The sequence below is a fragment of the Hemibagrus wyckioides genome, linkage group LG11 (assembly GCF_019097595.1).
Source record: "Hemibagrus wyckioides isolate EC202008001 linkage group LG11, SWU_Hwy_1.0, whole genome shotgun sequence".
Classification (NCBI taxonomy): domain Eukaryota; kingdom Metazoa; phylum Chordata; class Actinopteri; order Siluriformes; family Bagridae; genus Hemibagrus; species Hemibagrus wyckioides.
The window spans coordinates 31,490,852-31,514,186 of NC_080720.1; the positions used below are offsets into that span (position 1 = coordinate 31,490,852).

At 38.9% G+C, this 23,335-nt stretch overlaps 2 protein-coding genes, 1 long non-coding RNA gene and 3 other non-coding genes across 8 annotated transcripts; 4 read left to right on the forward strand and 2 right to left on the reverse strand.

The window, feature by feature from the left end:
- Nucleotides 1-1,698: 1,698 nt before the first annotated feature.
- On the forward strand, nt 1,699-6,573 carry mtx2 (metaxin 2). The gene is made up of 10 exons (XM_058402034.1): nt 1,699-1,892; nt 3,251-3,298; nt 3,400-3,446; nt 3,527-3,599; nt 3,735-3,811; nt 4,161-4,253; nt 4,399-4,437; nt 4,684-4,809; nt 4,898-4,974; nt 5,996-6,573. The coding sequence occupies exons 1-10, from the start codon at nt 1,853-1,855 to the stop codon at nt 6,201-6,203; spliced, it is 828 nt and encodes a 275-aa protein (XP_058258017.1). The 5' UTR covers nt 1,699-1,852; the 3' UTR covers nt 6,204-6,573.
- Nucleotides 6,574-6,953: 380 nt separating this feature from the next.
- Nucleotides 6,954-10,408, reverse strand: LOC131362049 (uncharacterized). The gene is made up of 4 exons (XR_009206125.1): nt 10,339-10,408; nt 9,957-10,029; nt 9,326-9,486; nt 6,954-9,232 (listed from the first exon to the last, which is right to left on the reverse strand). It is a non-coding gene; the product is annotated as an uncharacterized LOC131362049 (long non-coding RNA).
- trnad-guc (transfer RNA aspartic acid (anticodon GUC)) lies at nt 7,092-7,163 on the forward strand. Its single transcript has one exon. It is a non-coding gene; the product is annotated as a tRNA-Asp (tRNA).
- trnad-guc (transfer RNA aspartic acid (anticodon GUC)) lies at nt 7,710-7,781 on the forward strand. Its single transcript has one exon. It is a non-coding gene; the product is annotated as a tRNA-Asp (tRNA).
- Nucleotides 8,795-8,866, forward strand: trnad-guc (transfer RNA aspartic acid (anticodon GUC)). The gene has a single exon. It is a non-coding gene; the product is annotated as a tRNA-Asp (tRNA).
- Nucleotides 10,409-11,966: 1,558 nt separating the features above from the next.
- On the reverse strand, nt 11,967-17,218 carry LOC131362253 (cytochrome c). 3 transcript variants are annotated; one of them, XR_009206141.1, is made up of 4 exons: nt 17,062-17,218; nt 15,966-16,140; nt 12,184-15,861; nt 11,967-12,056 (listed from the first exon to the last, which is right to left on the reverse strand). XR_009206141.1 is itself a non-coding variant. In XM_058404157.1 (3 exons), exons 2-3 carry the CDS (start codon nt 16,132-16,134, stop codon nt 15,716-15,718), a joined length of 315 nt encoding a protein of 104 aa, XP_058260140.1. In that variant the 5' UTR covers nt 16,135-16,140; nt 17,062-17,218; the 3' UTR covers nt 11,967-15,715. The 3 variants fall into 3 exon arrangements, 1 of the variants encoding a protein (XP_058260140.1); XR_009206142.1 differs by having other exon boundaries at nt 12,164-15,861; XM_058404157.1 differs by having other exon boundaries at nt 11,967-15,861.
- Nucleotides 17,219-23,335: the final 6,117 nt, after the last annotated feature.

Consider the following 23,335-nt stretch of genomic DNA (forward strand, 5'->3'; position numbering starts at 1 on the left):
CAGAAACAATTAATAAAACGTTTTTTTTAATTATATTAATTATAATTAAATTATAAAAAAATCTAAAATGATTACATCCTAAATTCTCTGTACTGTGCACAATTTAGTTATTAATATTTGCTCTTTTTATATATTTATTTATTTATTTAGTCTCCATATTACACTTCATCGCGAAGATTCAAGTCTGCCTTCATGATTAAATTAAACGAATTTTTTTTTTTGCAATAGCGCAGCGATTTATATTTATGAATGTTATTTATTTATTTAATTGTATTTTATTGTTTTTATTTGTAATATATATATATATTTAAAATCACTAAAATAAATAAAGACAAAGATGCAGAAAGAGGCAGTTGTAACGAATTATTATTTTCTTTGTGTGTGTGTGTGTGTGTGTGTCTGATATTACCTAAATTTTATTAAATATTCAAGTACTAACCCTGAGATATCTGTATTAAACTATTTAATAAACATGAAATAAAATGTGATCGCTGTACATGAATGATAAGACTTGTAACAGGATGAATAAAAAAAGGATTAACAAAAATGACTGATAAATCCGATCCATAGCTGGAATCTAGCACCCTGAGGGATTGAGGAGACATTTCAATGTTCTGCAAAATATTATCCATTCTTAGGAGAACCGTTTGAGCAAGTATAAAAATAATAATAATATTATTATTATTTTTATACTTAAATAATATTATTATTATTTTTATACTTGCTAAAACGGTTCTCCTAAGAATGGATAATATTTTGCAGAACATTGAAATGTCTCCTCAGGGTGCTAGATTACAGCTATGGATCGGATTTATCCTTTTTTTATTCATCCTATTATTATCACTATTATTATTATTATTATTATTATTGTTATTATTATTATCACTATTATTGTTGTTATAGATAGATAGATAGATAGATAGATAGATAGATAGATAGATAGATAGATAGATAGATAGATAGATAGATAGATAGATAGATAGAAAGACTAGGTGATCTCTGGGTGATCCTTTACATGTTCCAAGAAGAATTTTACCACAGACTCATTAACTGGCCATTTTAAAACAATTAAGACATCACTTTCTCAAACCGAGTGTATATTTTGTTCCACTGACAGACGGATAGACAGAGACGGACAGACAGAGAGACAGACAGACAGACAGAGAGATAGACAGACAGACAGAAAGACAGACAGACAAACAGAGAGACGGATAAACAGACAGATAGACAGGCAGATAGAGAGACAAACAGACAGATAGATAAACAAACCGACAGACAGACAGAGAGACGGATAAACAGACAGCCAGACAGACAGGAAGCAACAAAAATCTTTAAGGATTAAAGCAAATCTTACTTTCTATCTGACACAAACATTTCATCACCAAAACCCACACCACTGACCCACACCACTGACCCCACCCTCTCATTCTTTACCACTCTTATTCAGCATGCCAGTGTGCACGAGCTCTCCTCCACGCCCAGGTTATAATCTCTTACAAAAATAAATAAAACACACGTCTTGATATATTTTGAAGAAAAGGTAAAGAGAAGCTATAGAGCAAATTAAAACAACAACAACAACAACAATCGAATAGCGATATATATACGTATATTTTTTTAAATTGAAAAGTAGCCGCCGATAAGCGCTCACTCAGGACCTTTACCATGACAACCAGCGGAAGGGGCGGGACGTGATACCTGATTGGATAGAAACCCGGAAGCGTCACGCCGCATCTCTGTGTGTGTCGCTAGCTTACTTTTGCCCTTGTGTTGGAAAGCAGTGTGTTTTCTTATTAAACCCGTTTCCAGCGTTTGTGTTGCGGTTGAAGAAGAGCTGCTACTCATCCTCGACATGTCTCTTGCTGCGGAGGCTTTCGTCTCTCAGATAGCAGGTCTGTACATTTCAGTTGCTAATTAATTAGCTAGGAAGGCTAGGTGATGGTTGACATCTGCTAACACACACACACACACACACCAGATCTGTGAAGCTGGTGTCTTGCTTTGCACGTGCTCGTACTTGATATACCTTTCATTTGCATTCCGTGATGTTTATTTAATTGCTCGGTGATCTGTCATGTGTAGGCTAGTTAGCATGAAGCTAACTGGGTAAGAGTGGCACTGTACAGTTACCCCACCCGCTACAGTTTATCAACTCTAATGCATGTTCGTGTCATGCCAGCTGGACGTCCTTGGTATCCTAATGTCACTCCGTGCTCAGTGTCATGCACCGTTTAGTCCAGTGCTGTCCATTTCTTTACAGCAAAGTTAGCAAATGCGTGCTCAGAATTTCGCGAAATGACCTCATAAGCCGCGCTGCATATATATACTATATTGCTAAAAGTTTTGGGACACCAACTCTTCATGCTTCAGCTTCATACCAAGACATTTTGGACAATTTCATGCTTTGTGGGAACAGTTTGGGGATGACCGCTTCCTGTTCCAACATGACTGCGCACCAGTGACCAAAGCAAGGTCCATAAAGACATGGATGAGTGAGTTTGGTGTGGAGGAACTTGACTGTCCTGCACAGAGTCCTGACCTCAACCCCATAGAACACCTTTGGGATGAATTAGAGCAGAGACTGAGAGCCAGACCTTCTTGTCCAACATCAGCGCCTGACCTCACAAATGCGCTTTTAGAGGAATGGTCAAAAATTCCCATAAACACACTCCTAAACCTTGTGGAAAGCCTTCCCAGAAGAGTTGAAGCTGTTATAGCTGTAAAGGGGCGGGACAACTCCATATTACATTCATGTGCAGGTAAAGGAAGATGTCCCAGTTTTGGCCTGACTCACAGTCTCCACTCTAATTCATCCCAAAGGTGTTCTATGGGGTTGAGGTCAGGATTCTGTGCAGGCCAGTCAAGTTCCTCCACACCAAACTCACTCATCCATGTCTTTATGGAGCTTGCTTTGGTCACTGGTGTGCAGTCATGTTGGAACAGGAAGGGGTCATCCCCAAACTGTTCCCACAAAGCATGAAATTGTCCAAAATGTCTTGGTATGAAGCTGAAGCATTAAGAGTTCCTTTCACTGGAACTAAGGGGCCGAGCCCAACCCCTGAATTCAATTTGGAGGGGTGTCCCAAAACTTTTGGCAATATAGTGTAACTTGAAAAGTTTAAAAAAACAAAAGTGTTTAATACACAGTTAAAAGATTAGGAATGTCTAACTCTCACAAGTATCCGTTCTGTCTAAACCTGTGTGTGTGGTTTTTAACCATCTTTGTGGTGTTGTGATGTTTCTTTTGCAGCCGCAGAGCCGTGGCCGGAAAACGCGATCCTCTACCAGCCTTTGAGGGGTAAAAGTCAGGCTTGAATTAAAATACAGATTTGACACACACCTTGGCAGATTAGTGCACCCTGTTTACAACCTGATATTTTTTCTTTCTTTCTTCCCTAGAGGATCAGATCCTCCTGTCTGATTGTGCATCATCTTTAGCAGTTCAGGTAAAAGAAAATGTCAGAGTTTCCCTGCTGTGTTTCTTGAAATACCAGATTACACACTGAACGGTTTGTCTGTCCCTCAGGCGTACCTCAGGATGCTGGGGCTGCCGGTGCGAGTACAGTGCCGTGCTAATGCTGAGTACATGTCTCCTTCAGGTAACGCTCAGGAGTTCCGTTTGATCATTTTATGAATCTGACGCATGATTTTATTTATTTGGAAAATGTGCAGGTTGTTTTAAAGCGAGCGTTAACTGTGGAAAAACCCACATGTTGTTTACTTCCTGTTTTTAGGGAAAGTTCCGTTCATCCATGTGGGGAATCAGGTTGTTTCAGAGCTGGGGCCCATCGTGCAGTTTACAAGAGCCAAGGTGTGTGCATTTTTTAAAATTTTATTTATTTAACTATCTATCTGCTTATTTATTTGCATATCTATCTATCTATCTATCTATCTATCTATCTATCTATCTATCTATCTATCTATCTATCTATTAATTTACTTGCTTATTTACTTATTTATCTACCTATTTATTTATTTGTTTATTTATTTATCTAGCTATTTATTTGCTTATTTATTTATGTATTCATTTATTTGATTATTTTTTATTTATCTATCTATTTGATTATTTATTTATCTATTTATTCATTTATTTGATTATTTATCTATCTATCTATCTATCCATCCATCCATCCATCCATTTTTTCCTCACATTTCCGCAGGGCCACTCTCTGAGTGACGGCCTGGACGACGTTCAGAGAGCAGAGATGAAGGCTTACATGGAGCTGGTCAACAACATGCTGCTCACAGCGGAGGTGCCGGAGCACACACACACATCCACACGCGCACACACACACACATACTGAGACACGATTCAGTCGTATTTAAGATCTCTCCTGTGCATGTGCGTTTCACTGAACTTATTCACATATTGTCTGTTTTTTCCCGTTTCCTCTTTAGTTATATATTCAGTGGTGTGATGAGAATACAGCTGCAGAGGTAAAGTTATGAACACATGAATCTACCTAATGCTCCTTTATGTAGTTTTCACTCCATTATTTTTTTTCTCTGTGCACCAAAATGCACTCATCCTTCTCTAGTTTGTTCTTCCTCTTTCCCTGCTGGGATTTTGTCTCTGCTAACTCCTCCATCCCGCCCCATCTCTGACTTTAAGGACTTAAAATTCTGTTTGTAGCTCAGCAGGACCGGATTTGTGTACTTCTGATCGGTCTTGTGTTTGTGTAGATCACAAGGCCGCGCTACAGCAGTCCGTACTCCTGGCCTCTGAATCACATTCTGGCTTATCAGAAGCAGTGGGAGGTCCGGAGGAAGATGAGCGCTATCGGCTGGGCAGGAAAGACTCTGGAGCAGGTCTGTATGGCATGGATGTGGCTTGTATTTGCTATAGTATAATTCCTTTACTGATATGTGTGTGTGTGTGTGTGTTCTCCGCTCTCAGGTGTACGAGGATGTCAGTCAGTGTTGTCAGGCTCTCTCACAGCGACTCGGAACCCAGCCTTTCTTCTTCAATAAACAGTATGCATCTCACACACACACACTACATATACATATAGCAGCACTGATTTAAAGAGTTCAGCACATTCCCTACGTGTCTGGTGCAAATTTTGACCTTTGCGTAGACCTTGCTTATTGTGTATGTAGTGGTCACCGTAGCAACGGTCAGGAATGCAAATTCACGCCCTCTTGCAGTTAGGTGAGGAAGTTTACAGCCTGGTCGTAGCGCAGATTCGAGCAGTTTACGACCAGGTCTTAGCTCTAAACCCAAGAGGTTACGATCGATTCAACTGACAATCAGGCTTCGGCTCTGTTTACAGCGCTAACAATAAACTCTAACGACAGCTCACTTAAGCAGTAATAATAATAATGACGAGAATAAATTATTTATGCCGCCTTTCGGGGTAGTCATGGAAACTGTAGAGATGCATCACATCACGTAATAGCAAAAACCCTTAAGATGTTTAAGATGACCCTTTAGAAGTTAAGTTCTTCTAAAGATCACTTCTTCTTCTTCTTCTTCTTTCGGCTTCAGGGGTCTCCACAGCGAATCTTCTCTCTCCACCTATCCCTATCTTCTGCATCCTCAACACTTGCACCCTCTAGCTTCATCTCCTCATTTATTCCATCCATATACCTCCTCTTTGTCTTTCCTCTTTGCCTCCTGCCTGGCAGCTCCATCTCCAACATTCTCCTACCAATATACTCACTCTCCCTCCTCTGAACATGTCCAAACCATCTTAATCTGGCCTTCGTCCCCCAAACGTCCAACACGAGCCGTCCCTCTGATGTACCCGTTCCAGTTTTGAGGGACAAATCTTCCATAAATGTGTGGTGATTTGAGTCTGACACTTTTTTTTCTGTTTAATTGACTGTCCAGAAGTGTGAAGAATATTCTAGAAGCTTGCTCCACCTAAAAAGTGGACATTTCTACAGTGGAACTTTATGCTGAACCTCATCCTTGTTGAAACTGTGACCCAGATGTTGCACGTCTGTATTGATCTGATAACTCTAACCCGCACCTCGTTTAAATCTCTCGCAGGCCGACCGAACTGGACGCGCTGGTTTTTGGTCACCTCTTCACAATCCTGACCACGCGCCTCACCACCGACGAGCTCAGCGAGAAGATCAAGTCCTACAGCAACCTGCTGTCCTTCTGCCGAAGAATCGAACAGACTTATTTTGAGTCGCAGGACAGAGACAGCCAATTGGGGGCCTCAGATTACTCCAAAGGCCCCTCCCTTATGTGAGGCCCTGCCTCCCAGATATCCATTTAACAGCTGATCTGAAGTCATGTGAGAAAGTGATATGAACGATCCCGAGGGTTCGTATCGTTACGAATCGTGAATGTCTATTATCACACACGAGGATTAGTGAAAGAGAGGAGGAGGAAGTCAGATCAGTTAGTGTTTAAAAAAAAAAAATACTCCGACCTTCTTTCCACCTTGCTTGATCACTACATGAGCAGGTCTGAATATATTATAGATAGAGACCGAAATATCTTATTAGGTATTAAACAAATACGCTATTCCTTTGGGGTTTGTCTACAATTTAAACCATATGCTGTAATTCATTCTTTGAAGAGATGTACATACCTTGAATTAAAGCTGACATCATGGATATAAACCTCCTTGAATTTTGCTTCATTTCAAATCCAAAGCACTGGAGTCTGGAACCGAAGAGTTCATTCATTGATCTATTTGTTGATCTATAATATACAGTTCAATGGAGGCAGTTGCACTGAACATCCACTAGATGGCAGCATTGCTCTGGAGTGACATAAGTACGAACATATGGTAGAATCATGATAGATTAGCAAAAGTAAATAAGAAAAATAACAAAATTAACGCACGTGAGCTGCTTATGGGATGAAAGAGTCGACTTATTGACTTATTTATTAGTCGACTTATTGATGAACCAAGTCAAATGATTTAGAAATTATATATTTGTTTGCTACTCTTGCTCACTGATTCATTACAATAGGAGCGCATTTTGTCAGGAAGCCCAAAAGTTATACCCAAGACCAGACTGCGAGAGAAACAGGGTCCAGTATTATGCCTCAAGTCACGATTACTGCATCGCAATAATGTAATAATAGACATAACAATTTATTGTCACTTGAAAACTTGAGTGCTCGTTCCTCGTTAGTATAGTGGACAGTATCTCCGCCTGTCACGCGGAAGACCGGGGTTCGATTCCCCGACGGGGAGAACTCAAATCTTTTTTCCAAAACATTTTTTTTAATAATACACAAATAAGACGCATAGTCTTCAGAGCAGCTGGTCTTCAGGGGTTTTGGCTAAACGCTTTACGTGCTGCCCAGTGCTGTGTGGCTCGTTGCAGGAGTCGTTCTTGAAAATAGTACTGGCAGCTATAATTCAACATCCAGTAGATGGCAGCTTTGCTGTGGGGTGTCTGATATCAGTACGAACACGTGGTAGAATCATGGCGGATTAACAAATGTAAAGAACAAAGTACTAGTTATTAGTTGTAGATAATGAAAAAAACATATATCATGTAATCTGTTTAGCTGAAAGAGTCGACTCGTTGGTGAAAATGATCTGACTCACTGAGAGCAGTGAATCCTGGGTAATGTGAGAACCCTGAGAAAAGGGTGAGAAGGGAAAATAGCACTTAAAGGCAAACAAATAGATATGTGAGTGTGAATATACCCTATATATATACATACACACACGCAAGTCAGTAAGTTGTAGCTCACATTTCATAAGCACATCGACTAAGGTTCAGGCACTAACTCCTCGTTAGTATAGTGGACAGTATCTCCGCCTGTCACGCGGAAGACCGGGGTTCGATTCCCCGACGGGGAGAAACACCTTTTTCCTTCACACAGTAAAGCCATGTACTCTGTACAGGTTTTATGTAGGGCACAACATGGGACCTTGTTGTTGGGTGACGAAAACTCTGTGAGTCTTTGCAGCAGCTGTGATGAATGGCAGGGTCCATGATGTGATCCGTACACACTGTGTTTGTATGGGTCCAGTATAAACACCTGTCCACCAGTCAGTCTCCCCAGGTCTGGTACAGGAACACCACTGTGAGGAAGGCTGAGGTGGCTGGGTTTATTTAACAAACAGGACTGAGACAGTAGCAAAAGTGAGTACAATACAACTACATGTGCAAGTGATTCCTATAATCAACACAGGAAAGTGTAAAATTAGTGATTACACTTTGAATTAAAACAAATAATAATGAGTTTTATAGAAATACTAGAAGATATAAACTTTAGTGATCAGAAAAATCCTACCAGTGTTGGGACGATGAACACCTGGTTGCTACAAGTCAACAAAATGCTGATAATTACACCAGACATTCCCTGGGCTTGACCAAGCTCTAAGGAAAAATGTTTTTTAAGCTAAAATGAGCAAAATAACACTAATTAGCATAAATATTATCATTCCTGTTCCATCTGGGTTCTGTTAAATTCTTCTTCTGTTCAGTACATGAAAGAGTCGACTCTTACTGGTGAGCTGAATCAAATGATCTGACTCACTGAAAGCAGAGGATCATGGGTAATGGGAAAACATTAAGGGGAAAGAACAGGTGGAAAAAACAATGGCACTTCAGAACAAAAGTTATGTTAGTATGTATATACCTTAGAAATACATTCAGTTAACTGAATGGTTAATCTTGCTCAGGGATTCATTACACAATAATGTCCAGGAGATTATAAAAGGAGACATTGTTTTGTCTGGAAGTGCCAAAAAAATACCAGACTGACCCAATGTGAAAGCAGTGTGTTTAGGGTCATGACACAACTAAAGTAACAACTAAAGTTGATAAAACAAAATTCATTAGACCACCTTCAGGCAGTGACACTCACTCCTCGTTAGTATAGTGGACAGTATCTCCGCCTGTCACGCGGAAGACCGGGGTTCGATTCCCCGACGGGGAGACACCATGACCTTTTCTCCCCATTTTGTGTGACCACACCATAAAAACACACATCCTGCATCAGAAAACTTAATAAGGAGTAACAATCATTACAGATCGTAAATATAAAGCCGGTGTTCTGGTGCTTGGCTAAACAACTTTATGTACTGTGCGGTGTTCTTTAGGGATTGTGTACTCGTGCTCTACAACCTTAAGAATGTCCTTCTTACCGTGGTGCTTACATAACTGACAGCTGATGGCATTCTTCTTTAATGAAGTCCAATGCTCATGGTCCAGTACAAACACCACTCGCCAGACTTCACACAGGCCTTGTACGGCTGCTTCACGGCAAGGATGGCAGAGGCAAAGGGGGCGTTAATGTTGTTTTCTACAGCAAACAGAATAGAGAAAGTAACATAAGTGAATGGATCCTGAATACAACAAAAAACAGACATGTATGATATTTAGCAGACATCCTTACATTTATTTTATACAATTGAGGATTAAGGGTCTAGCTCAGGAGCCCAGCAGAGAAATCTTGGTGGACCTGGGATTCAAACTCACAACTTTCCGATCAGTAGGCTTGAGGAGAAGGAGATGCCGAAAATTGCACCAGTCCTCCCCTGCAGGTTTCCACGACACCTGATGCAAACAGTCACAATGTGCAAACATTAAACAGACCATGTCTTAAGCGTAGAGACTTTAATCAGAGGAACATCGCAGGAATCTTTAGCCAGGTATAAGAGGTGGAAAACCTTACGTGCTCCTTAAAAAATAACAAAAAAATAAAATAATCAGCCGTAATTGTTAACACATCCTTGTGTCAGCTAAATGTTTCTTTAAATAACATACTAACGTGGTGTTTAATCCTGAATGAAATAAACATTGCTGTTATTCACATTTCACACTATACACATGCAATGCAGTCTGGATAATTAAAATATTGTAAGGAAATTAGGCAAATTTTATTTTATTTTTCTGCACGTGAAACTGAATTAAATGAAATTTGTCCCTCAAAACATTAAAAAAAAACATTTTAAAACTGTTCTAAAGCAAAACATTATCAACATTTATTTAAAAAAACAATTAAACAAACAACAAATTAAACAAACCTGGGCCTTGTGCAGTCTGTAGACCTGAGCGCCATGTTGTTTCAGCTAAATCATCAGCGTCAATGTTGGATAACTGGTCAAATAAATAAATAATGAAAAATAATTTAAGTTAAATCATTTGAAAGGCAAAAAACCAAACAAAAAAAAAACGAACTCACGAGCTTAAAAGCTATGAAACACTCAACTAATGTAAAAGTTAATTGTTATAAAGCGTTACTATCACTAATTGTAACAATTCTATGGTTTAGCATATCATTAATAAATCGACCATAATTATAAGAGCTGCTAAAGAAGCGGTTGCCCTTACACTGCGTAGACAAATCAATCGTTTATTTAAAGAAAATTCATTTAATATGTTATTTTTATTTTTTAAAAGTTTTACCTTAACAGTATAAGTTTAGCAAAGTCTCCGGTTCTGACGAGCCGCGCAAAACAACAAGCTAAGTGAAAATGATGGATTTAAGATGAACAGCGCCACAAAGCATTAGTGGCCAAAATGTATATTACACCCAGGTGGTTAAGCGCTGACATGGAGACAGGATTCAGTTTTTATTTTATTAAATTAAATTTGATTTTATTTTAACATTTTGTCTTATTTTATTTATTTTTTTATTATTGTATTTATTTTTTAATTATTTTATTTATTTATTTGACTTTTTTATTTTATTTTATTTTATTTTACTCCTTTCTGTGAACACCTGTGAAAAGCAACCACAGTTCAGCTATAAAATTAAACCATATGCTGTCCATGTAAATATACTACAGAGTTAGAATCATTTAATTAACAAAAATAAAAATTATTATCATACCATGTGAAACTGAACTGAATTTAAATTTCATGGTTTGGAAAAATAACACAAATGTAAAACAAAAGTCAATGGAAAAGGTTAAAAACAAGGGTAGTAATATTTAATTTGTGATTTTTCTGATATCATGTATGACTAACAAATAAACTTGAGTGCTAAAACTAGCAAAGTTTGATCATTTATTGACTGTATGGAAAAAAAACATGGAAGTGTCTATGGTATTTCCCCCCAGAAAATTGCAAAAAATAATAATAATAAATAAATATATAAGTAAGTAAATAAATAAATAAATAAAAACATCACTAAAATAATATGAAAATATGTATTAAAAAACATGGAGGTGTTTATGGTATTGCCTCACACTTTGTACCTCAAACACAATTGAAATGACTTCAATTAAAAATAGATGTGCTAAACAAACAAACAAACAAACAAATAAATAAATACAGCACTAAAATAATATGAAAATATGTAAGAAAAAACATGGAGGTGTTTATGGTATTTCCCCACACTTTGTACTTTGACTTCAATTAAAACTAGATGTGCAAAAAAAATTTAAATGAATAAATAAATGAATAAATAAATTTAAAAAAGCACTAAAATAATACACATACATACATACATACATACATACATACATACATACATACATACATACATACATAAATAAATAAATAAATAAAAACAGCATTAAAATAATATGAAAAAAATGTATGAAAAGAAAATGGAGGTCTTTATGGTATTTTCACACACTTTGTGCCTCAAACGCAATTAAAAAGACTTCAATTAAAACTAGATGTGCAAAGAAAATTATTAAATAAATAAATAAAACAGCACTAAAATAATAAATAGTATAAATCGTTTATATTATTTCACAGTAATCTCAATAAAATGTCTATAGTCAGTAGATAGTTTTTTTTTTGTCGGAACCCCCCCCCATTTCACTATACTGTGCAGCTTTGTGTACACAGTCGGCGCGCGTTCCCGCAGAAGGCATGCGCGCTCCCGTTTGGCAGCTCCACGTCGACATTCCTTCAAGTAACCGCACAGAAGCGGGGGGTCCGTCGGCGCGACGCAGGGGACGAGCAAGTCTGCAGCTGGTGTTTGCAATATAACGGGTGCATGATACTTGATTAGGACAGATAACATCTCGGAAATAGCTTTTATTGATCTGTGAAGTTTGACCTGTGGTTTTTTTGAGGAGGAGGAGGAGGAGGAGGAGATGCAGTACACGTTTAAAGGCTTAAAGCCCTGGACACTTGAGTGAGCAGTCACAGGTTGGTGGATTCATTCACTGCTTTGTAAAACAAAGAAAGTATAAAAGACTATCAAGTCATGAAATGTAAAGATTATATAAGACAGTAGACTACTTTATTTAATGTATAATGTAGTTGAATATACCATAAAGGTCATCTGTGTACCTTTGAGGGTGGAAGAAGTAAATAAATTTGTTGTTTGCATTTCAGAATCTAAAAACGTGAATAAAACGTGAATGTTTGATTAGTTTAGAACTGACATTTTGACCGTCTCCAAACTCCTTAGCTTTTGTTAAATGACCCATAATGCTCAGGGTGAAATGTCAAACACAGAGACTTATCACTGACAAACATTTCATAGCCGATGAACTGAAACTGTTTTCACGTGTAAATCCATTATGTGTAACGTTTGTCTTATTTTTTGTTCATTGTCACTAAGTTGTGTGTTTCTGCAACGTCACTTCACTGAAATCAGGAATGGCCATCTGTGTTTTTTCCCAGGACCCACGGGACTACGTGAGTGACCCTAGACCTTGACTGAACCCTGCAGGCTTCTAATACAAATCTACAACATATTAATAACCTGATGTCACATTTTTAAAAATGTTGTGATCGGTGTTGAGAAAGGAATTCTGCCCTATTAACTTAGCTGCCATTAAGCAATGTCGAGACTACTGCTCTGATAAACAACTAGCTGTTGTTAAACTACACACTAATAAGAATAAGCAGCTAACTAAACTACAGCTAGCGTGGCTGTAGCTAGCCAAGGTGGTAGAAAATGTACATTTAGTACGTAATATAACAAGCAGGTTTTGCTATTCAACATCATGGATCACCAGATGGTTGCAAGCTAGCTAGTTTTCTCACGCTACACCACTACTAGCTACACTTCTAGTAACACTGGAGATAATGTATAACCTCAACCTGAACACACGGCTCCTCAGGCAAAGTTCTGTGGTCCACTCTGACCGTGTGATTGTGTGGTCAGTGCATTACAGAGCTTTGCTTTAAGAGCGACGAACATCTGGCAGGTGCTGAGTAAAGAGAAACAGCACTGGACTTTAATCGTAAATAGGTTAAGATACATAACGTTGATGCCGGTGCTGTTTGTTGTGTCTGTAAGGATACAGAATATAGCAGGAATATTGATAGAATCATAATGCACCGAAGTCCCATCATGCACTGCAGTGAGTTGTAGTTATTACAAGGAAACAGGGTTTGATGTGATTTTGGACAGTCACCTGTCCACTTGGTGTCGATACAGTCCAGCAGAAAGCAGGGATTTATGGCCCGGTCAGCTGTGCTCAGTGTTTTTACAATCAGGAAGCTGAGTGGACTTGGAACCTTGATGTGGAATTTACAATCTGAGACTCGGAGCTCATTCACTCCAACTGATAAGGACGTCTGTAAAATGTGTTTAAGGTTTCATTAAGACAGGCTGAGCGGCAGCAGAGTGGACACCCACTGATATTACTCTTACAAATATTTACCTAAAGATAAAAAAGTCTTTTTAATCCAGAACACCATATGTGCATGTTCCAGATCAATAAATTAAAGCTTAAAAAAGTTTACAGCAATATTTGTGTCTGTCTCAACTCACTGTAACTCTAGTTTGCCTTTCTATGTAATCATTCAAACACTTAAAGAAAAATCATATTCATCTTGTATTGAAACAACATCTTATGCTTAAAGCTGTTCTTATGGTAGGAAAATAGCACTCTAACATGTCACCCGAACAGACTCACTCATCCCTGAGAAATATCTAGAATATTGCACTAGTCACATATTCAGCAGGAAGTTTCATCATCCATATGACCTGAAGAAGACAGGAAGAGGAAATATATATACACGTTCTCTCATTTGCTTTTCTTTACTTCCAGTGATGATAACACGGTCACCTTGAATGCACAACCCTTTAAAGATTTAAAATAAATAATTCATTTATGCTGATGATTAGAATGTGCTTAATGTCCTCATTAGCATGGATACTAGATTTTCTTTTAAAATGTAGGCATTCTTCAAACCCTTAACCCTTCAAAAAAAAAGGGGGGGTTATGATTATAAACAATCCACTTTCATAAGTTACATGGGATACATGGGATTGTCACTTTCCTAAATAATTTCACATTGTACATTATCTCTGACATAACCATGTCCTGTAATTTGGAAGGTCATTGCAAAATTGTACCTTTGATTTTTTGTTCTTTTAATGATGATTAAAAGAACAAAAAATCAAAGGTACAATTTTGCAATGACCTTCCAAATTTTACTGACTAAAGAAAAGCAGGACACTGGACAGCTCTTTAGAAAGAAGGCTTTTTTTAGTCAGTGCTCTAGAAGGACAAAATCACAAATATCAAAGATTTTGATAATGGTCAGGTATAACATTATGACCACCTGCCTAATATTGGTGTTGTTCCCTCTTTTGCTGCCAAAACAGCCCTGACCCATAATGCACTGTGTATTCTGACACCTTTCTATCAGAACCAGCATTAACTTCTTTTGAGCAACAGTAGCTCGTCTGTTGGATCGGATCACACGGGCCAGCCTTCACTCACCACGTGCTTCAATGAGCCTCAGCCACCCATGACCCTGTCGCCGGTTCACCACTGTTTCTTCCTTGGACCACTTTTGATAGATACTGACCACTGCAGACCGGGAACACCCCACAAGAGCTGCAGTTTTGGAGATGCTCTGATCCAGTGGTCTATCCGCCATCACAATTTGGCCCTTTATAAAATTCGCTCAAATCCTTAGGCTTGTCCATTTTTCCTGCTTCTAACATCAACTTTGAGGACAAAATGTTGACTTGCTGCCTAATATATCCCACCCACTAACAGGTGCCATGATGAGATGATCATCAGTCTTATTCACTTCACCTCTCAGTGGTCATAATGTTATGCCTGATCGGTGTATATGTTCAACCATTTGGTGTCATGAACGCTCAAGACTGTACATCACTGTAAATATCTACACAAATACTGTTGTGTAGATCTACAGCCAGCTCAAAGCTGTGATGTCACTAGAGATGACATGCTCCATGTCGTGTCTGCATAATTAATACCTACTATATGCTGGCCAATTAAAATAGGGCTAATTTGTCTCAGTTTACTGGATAATAGACTCCTGTAATGCAACAAAACCGTAAAGTGGAACTCTTTCTGATAGAAAGACACTGCTGTACGTGTTTTATCTAAGAATGTACCATCCAGTCTTCTGTAGATAAAGAACACAAGGCGGATATCAGTGTGTCATACAAAACTTTACGGTTATATGGGATCCCTTTTATTGCAGAAGTCCTCTACAGACGTATGCACAAAGCAGGAAAGGGAGATTTTTTTTTTACATTTATTATTGGGCTTTAATTCCATCTGGTACATAGGTTACCATAACAACCGCTAAGCACATCAACATTGGCTGTCACAGAGTAACTCAATCCATATACAGACTTTACAATTAAATTAACCAGCGTACAGCTCCTGTGAACACCGGGACAAAAAAAGACAACAGGAACTCGCACTGCTGAGACGGTCGGGCATCAGCGGGTGCACCGTGACTCTATGTCCAGAATTCAACAGTCCAGGATGTTTAGTGATGACTTACATTGTTCGAGTAGGTATTGTTAAAAGACAAAAAAGAAAAAAGTTACAGAAGTTTTATTTTAAATATCTACGTGCCCTCTGTGAATAGAACGGTGTTACGATGTGGCAGACTTCAAGTATGCGATAAGGTCTGCACGCTCGCCCTTCTTCTTGATGCCGGCGAAGATCATTTTCGTGCCCGGAATGTATTTCTTGGGGTTCTCCAAGTACTCCATCAGAGTATCCTCACTCCAAACAATGCCTGGAAAAACAGTACAGAATTGAGAAAGATGTCAAATTGTGCAAGCCCAAGGTCAACAGGGTTATATAAACGTCCAGCTTGTGAGGACTTCCACAACAAGTTACCTTTGCTCTTGTTGGCATCTGTGTAGGAAAAGCCCTCAGCCTGACCCGTCTTACGTCCGAACAGACCCCAGAGATTGGGCCCGACCTTGTGCTTGCCGCCGTTCTCAACTGTGTGGCACTGGGCGCACTTCTGGACGAAGACCTTCTTTCCCTTTTCGACGTCACCCATAGTGGTCTAAAAGGACAAACAAGGAAAAGAGAGGATCAAATACCACAGATAGGTCAGTTAACTGTATTATGATGCTACAATCAGGACAGTCTCAGGTCATTCAAGGTGAAAGTGTTATCCCTTCAACAAAAATACCCAGAAATTCGTCATATACATTTTGTTAATCTTAAAAATGAAACCAAAACTTAATGAAGAGGATTACACAATAAAAGCCGGCACCGCATTAATGGCATTTTCTATTGGCAAGTCAATCAAATTTAGCTCTTAAAACTCTTAGACAGATCGTAAACGGAAACAAAATAAAAATAAAGCCCACTTATTTGCTGTGATTGTTTAATGTGTCATTGATTAAGGAAGGGAGCTGGCAACATGGAGAGCTAGCTAGTCAAGCTAGCAAGGCACAAGGTCGCACACTCTTCTCGGCATTGCTCATCAGTACTAAGCGAGAACGTGGGAAATTAATCGACACTTCTGGTGAAGAAAATGAAATTATATTACTGTTACACTTTAATTATGCAATATTACCGCTTTTATAACCTCGGTGATGAGACCTTTAAACCGGATCAGCTTCTCTTGTTACAAAGAGGGGGGAAAATGCCGGTTAGCTAGCCGGGCTTTACTGCTTAGGCCAAACCGAAACCTTGACATTTTACAGAATAAAACCTGATACTTAGATCTCAAATCTAACATAAAACGTGCAATAATAATAAAAATCCGTGTTAGCTTAGCCAACTGATTAGCCTATGGTGGGGAGGAAAAACCGGCTCGCGCGCTAGCTAGCCCGCAAGCTAATCTATAAAATCTTTTCTCCTTTTATCATTACATTGATCAAACATCCGACGACGTGTACATGTAATAAGAAAACCGTGTATGTTGATATATGTGGAGAGATCGTCATATTTAAAGAACAAAAAATACTTAAATTACCTTTTTAAAAGCAGGTTTAGATTCTTCTTATACCTTCCGGACACCGGACACTACTGCACGAGCGCTAAGAAAGGTCACTAGATATGAGAGGCTCGTGAAGATGACGTCAAGACGCGCAACAAAGCGCTTACGTGCCCTACGTAGACGACGCGCACTACCGCACTAAACAGTTGGTCTCACGAAGACGCGGTCCTAACGCTCTTTGCGTGCTGTTTAGTACGATAGTATGCGAGTGCGCCGCGTCGGTTTAGCCTTCTATGGAAAAGAGAGATTGATTGACAAACAGGAGATTCCCAACTAATCTGGGCAAGAAGCGTTCAGGGTTGCCAGATCCGCGATTATCCCGCTGGAGACGAGCTAACAAACAATTAGTTTATTATTAATACTATTAATGATACTACTACTGCTACAACTAATAATATTAATAATTTCTTTTGCATCATCATCATCAAAGTGGTTAAGGCTGTGGGTTGTTGATCGGAGAATCAGGGATCAAGCCCCAGCAAGCTCCACTGTTGGGCAACTGAGCAAGTCCCTTAACCCTCTCTGCTCCAGGGGCACTGTGTCGTAACTGCCTCTGCGCTCTGACCCCCAGCTTCCTTAGCTGGGATATGCGAAGAAAAGAATTCCACTGGGCTGTAATGTATGTGGGGCAATAATAAATAAATAAATAATAATATAATAAATAATAAATAAAATCATCATCATCATCATCATCATCATCATCATCTTTTTCTTCTTGTACATTACTTACAATACCTATTAATGCAATCCAATGTGTCTAAACTATTTAACATATATTTGAATGATCAATGATTAACATGGTTTATCACTGATAATTAATTCACTTAAATATTAATTGTATGGAGCTTTTACCCATAGACATTACTACATAATATTTGTTTTTGAATAAATGTTCAAAAATAGGAATTTTTGAATAAAAAAATACTTTTGAAGCACTCATTATGTGATTATTGATTAATTTCTACAGTTTGTTTAATAGGCACTGAGCAGAATTGTCCCTATGCAAATTATAAAAATAAAAAAAAATATATTTTTAATAATCATGAGCGAACCAATGATATTTCTGTTTAGACATTACTGCACACAATTCAGTAGCATTTAGTGTAAATGCCTCATGATGGTGTAATAACAAAGGAAATACTATAGAGTGTCCTCTAGCACCCATTTAAAACTCAGTGCCCTTGAAATCATCCCCAGTTTCTCCTTTCCTTTCCCAGCACCCTTGTGTGTGTATGTGGCTGTAACGCGATCTCAAGCTACGTGTGGGAAGGAAGTACTGCAGTTTCACCTGGGACATGTAGTCTGACAGGGTTAGAGCTAACACATGCAGCCCTTCTTTCCTCCTTATATACTGAATCTGTGCTGTATCAAAAAAGGTGTGTGTCTCAAATAAATATATCAGTCCACACATCCAGCTTAACTCACACTTGTAATAAAATTTCTGTCATTTTTTTTTTTTTTACATTTTGTTATTGTGTCTTTTTTTCGATTTGTTCCTATACAAACTAGCATGATTACCTCAATATTGTTTTGGTAGTAAAAACATTCAGCAGTGTATTTTTCGACTGATATCCGTATGATATATTTATACAATATCCAGGATAAAATCTAGCATATCTATATGATATACACCAACCAGGCATAACATTATGACCACCTGGCTAATATTATGTTAGTCCCCCTTTTGCTGCCAAAACAGCCCTGACCCATCCTGCACTGTGTTTTCTGACACCTTTCTATCAGAACCGGCATTCACTTCTTCAGCAATTTCAGCAACAGTAGCTCGTCTGTTAGATCGGATCACACGGGCCAGCCTTCGCTCTCCACATGCATCAGTGAGCAATCACGGCTGGTTCACCACTGTTCCTATCTTGGACCACTTTTGATAGGTACTGACCACTGCAGACTGGGAACACCCCACAAGAGCTGCAGTTTTGGAGATGCTCTGATCCAGTCATCTAGCCATCACAAACTCGCTCAAATCCTTACTCTTGCCCATTTTTCCTGCTTCTAGCACATCAGCGTTGAGGACTAAATGTGCACTTGCTGCCTAATATATCCCACCCACTAACAAGTGCCATGATGAGGAGATCATCAGTCTTATTCACTTCACCGGGCACTGCTCAGTAGGGTACACCTGATCGGTGTATATTATCCTGTAAAATTACAATTTTATTCTCTGTTTACAAAAATACAGTGTCAACAAATGTTACAGTGCGAGATTTTTACAGTAAATATCTGGCAACCTGGCTGGTAGTAAGTAAATTAGTCTAAAGTCATATTTTCTCCCAGCACAGTTCTTATCACTGAACTACTAAAACACCATCAAACCATAAAAGTCTGTTTATTTTAATATAATGAAAGGATTTCTTAGGAAGTGTTTGTTCTAACAACAGAGGCAAAGGTTATACTCTGAGTAAATCTTTCCAGCCAACTCATTTCTGTCAGAAATTCATTCATAAGCTGTATGTAAATGAGGCACGTGTGTGAAACAGCCAAGGTGAAATGAGGCCCTTCAGGTTTCAGTTATGAAGAAGAAATGCAGTGGTTAATGTGAAGTATTAGGAGTTAGCGTGGCTGAAAGGTGTGTGTGTGTGTGTGTGTGTGTATAAATTGGAGAGGTTTCTGTCCCCATGCTGACCTTGTTTGTTAGGGGAAAATTATACTGCACTTTATTACGTTTTACACACACACACACACACACACACACTCATCGAAAAAGGTTCTTTTGCTGTGAAAGAACCCAACATTTCCACATCAGTCAGAGATGCTAAGGAACCTGACTCATAACGAGATTTCTCCAGAAACATGCTCGGGCAAGTCCGTTTTCAACTTTCAAACATTTCGTGTTTGACTTGTCAAGACAAATCATGTGTGTGTGTGGAATACATGAAGATAAAAATGATATTGCATTAGTGCTGGATTCTGATTGGTCAGAAGGTGTTGGTTAGTTGGTTAGTTTTCTCTGCAGATCACAGGGCTATATATTTAATAGTAAGGAGTCTCCAGTGTCAGTGCTTTGTTGGAACCTTTGTTGGAATCCTGAAGGAAATTCTCTTGCCAGAGACTGCTTCAGATTACACAAGAGAAATCAACATAAATGAAATATGCTATATATACAAAATGTACAAAAAACATGCTAAAGAATTTAACGTACATATTGTAAATATTGTGAATTGTGATAATAAAACAGTGATACAGTCTGTAGTCATTGTGTCAGCTCGGCTACCTACTCAAAACAGGGGAGGAGTTATAGAGTTTGATTGACACTCTTAGGAAAGACCTCCTCTGGCGTTCTGTGGTTGTCCTCAGTGGTCTCAGTCTATAGCTGAACTGGTTTTTCGTTAGATTGCCCCCATTTTCTGTCCAGTGCTCCCGGGATATGCTACGGATGACCCTGTACCGTGACCCTGACCAGAATTAAGTGCTTACTAAAGACAAGTTAATGAATGAAACTAGAGAGAGAGAAAGAGAGAGAGAGAGAGAGAGATTTGCATATTCTGTAACCCTACGTCACATTCCTGGCTCACTGCCTGTCACATGACCACCTGCATATCTGAGAACAGAAAGTGACCTACAAGGCTTTCCAAGCGTGGGTCACCTTACCAGGTCATATTTCCAAGATGCCTCGTTGCTTTCTAGGTTAAATTCTATTTTAATCTTCATTGGGCTTTGCACCAAACCTGCTTGTGTAGGTCCAATGGGCTGACGTGTAGAATTACTGGAAAGTAGAGAAGAGTGAGCAAAAAGCATCTAATCATGAGTAACACCAGTGCAGTGTTTGTGTGTGTGTGTGTGTGTGTCCTGCATCAAGATAACAGTTACAGGAAAGAGGATCCAAAAGAGGATATGAAATAGGTTGTAAAAGAATATGGTGAGCAATAAAGTTTCTCCATATGTACAGACACACTGATTTATTTTATTCTATTATTATCTATTATTTTCTATGATTTATTTACTTATTATTATTATCTTTGATGTGTAGATGTTCTCTCTCTCTCTCTCTCTCTCTCTCTCTCATAAACTCGTCCAAAAACACTTTGTGGTGTGCTGTTATAGTAAATTAATCATTCTAATCGAAATACACTATATTGCCAAAAGTTTTGGGACACCCCTCCAAATCATTTAATTCAGGTGTTGTTCTTCAGGGGTTGGGCTCGGCCCATTAGTTCCAGTGAAAGGAACTCTTAATGCTTCAGCTTCATTTTGGACAATTTCATGCTCCCAACTTTGTGTGAGTCTGGTGTGCAGGAACTTGACTGGCCTGACCTCAACCCCACAGAACACCTTTGAGTTGAATTAGAGCGGAGACCTTCTTGTCCAACATCAGTGCCTGGGACCTCACAAATACGCTTCTAGAGGAATGGTCAAAAATTCCCATAAACACACTCCTAAACCTTGTGGAAAGCCTTCCCAGAAGAGTTGAAGCTGTTATAGCTGTAAAGTGGGGGACAACTCCATATTACATTCATGTGCATGTAAAGGAAGACGTCCCAGTTTTGGCCTGTCTCGCAGTCTCCGCTCTAATTCATCCCAAAGGTGTTCTATGGGGTTGAGGTCAGGACTCTGTGCAGGCCAGTCAAGTTCCTCCACACCAAACTCACTCATCCATGTCTTTATGGACCTTGCTTTGTGCGCTGGTGTGCAGTCATGTTGGAACAGGAAGGGGTCATCCCCAAACTGTGTCCCAAAGATTTTGGCAACATAGTGTATAAGAAAAATTATTTTACTATACTAATGCACTAATGATATTGCATTAGTGTGCATTAAATATACTATACTATTTTCAGAGCCGAGGTTATAGGAAACGAATCATGCTTTCTGACCAACCAGAATATTGAATTCATCAGCGCTGCGGTATAATAAGTTTCAACTAAGTATTAGTTTGTGTTACTTTCACATAATGAATCGCGGTCAGTGGCTGCAGTGGTTTAGCGTACAGGAAATTCCCTTATTGTGGTGCTCCTTCCCTAGCTAGAGGTTAACTTACAGCTCACGTAAAAAACCTACAGACGTTTAGCTAACAGAGTGCCAAGAAAAACTATCTAGAAGATGGTGCATGTTTTTGCTGTATGTGAGATGGTGAAACTCTTCTTATACATCCTCCCTGAAGTTCTTCTGAAAAGGGTCATTCTGCTTTTAGAGAGCATGTCTTTTGTGTACAAAGGTCAGTGTCTTCTTCAGAGAGGCTCTGTGGCTGAGAGACGGTTAAACTAGCGCTAACTTTAGCACATATTAATGCATAGACAGAGGTCATATAATGTTCAACACTTTCCCTGCCTTAACTTTAAAGAATGCTGGACTTCAGAGCTTCACAAGGCTTCTGAGCTTCAATATTACATGAAATGAAATAAATAAAAAATGTGGCATTCTGTTAATTTATAAAAGAAATATGGAACGGTCACTAAAAGAGGAATAAAGCACTTACAGCACATTTACGGCAGATGCCCTTGAGTGACATTTTTTCTCATTTTATACAACTGAAGTTTAAGGCCCTTGCTCAGGGGCCCATCAGTGGACCTGGAAATCAAACGCACAACCTTCCCACGAGTAGCCCAACCCCTTAACCACTCAGCTCTACCACATCCCTCAGGACATGCTGTTCAAGGAAAATAATCATGATCAAGGTAGTAAGCGTAACTCTGCCTCGTATCACATCATGATTTTTTTTACTAAAAGCAGGCACTAAGTATTGCCAGGGGTTGTTTCAGATCCTGGGACTGAGGTATCCCATTAATCACAGAGAATTTCCCTCCACGACAAGTGAACATCGTAATCCCTGAGAATCACTTCCTGTTTCCTGAGGCGGGCTGGGAAAACATGTGTCTGTGGCTGAATTCTGGTAAACAGCTGAATTGATGAGAATTTACATCATGTGCACAGGTTTTACAGGCTAACACCCACATTTATGGAGAGATAGTGTGTATAAATTTGTGAGTCTGGTTATTTCACTGATCCTTTATTTGACCCATGATCTTCTCTCTCTCTCTCTCTCTCTCTCTCTCTCTCTCTCTCTCTCTCTTTCACTTTACAGTAGGCAGTAGACTGAGACACCTGCTGTCTGTGTACATAACTTTATTTGAAAACCCTTTTGCTATCGCAGCACTGGAATTCTTCCCTCTAGTGGCGGAGTATAGAAACAGATTTTCGTTTTTATTCCATACTGTGAACAGTGTACATCAGTCAACAGTAAAACAACAGCTAAGCGTGCCTCCAGAGCAAGTCAGTGGTGAAATATGCAGCCATGTGA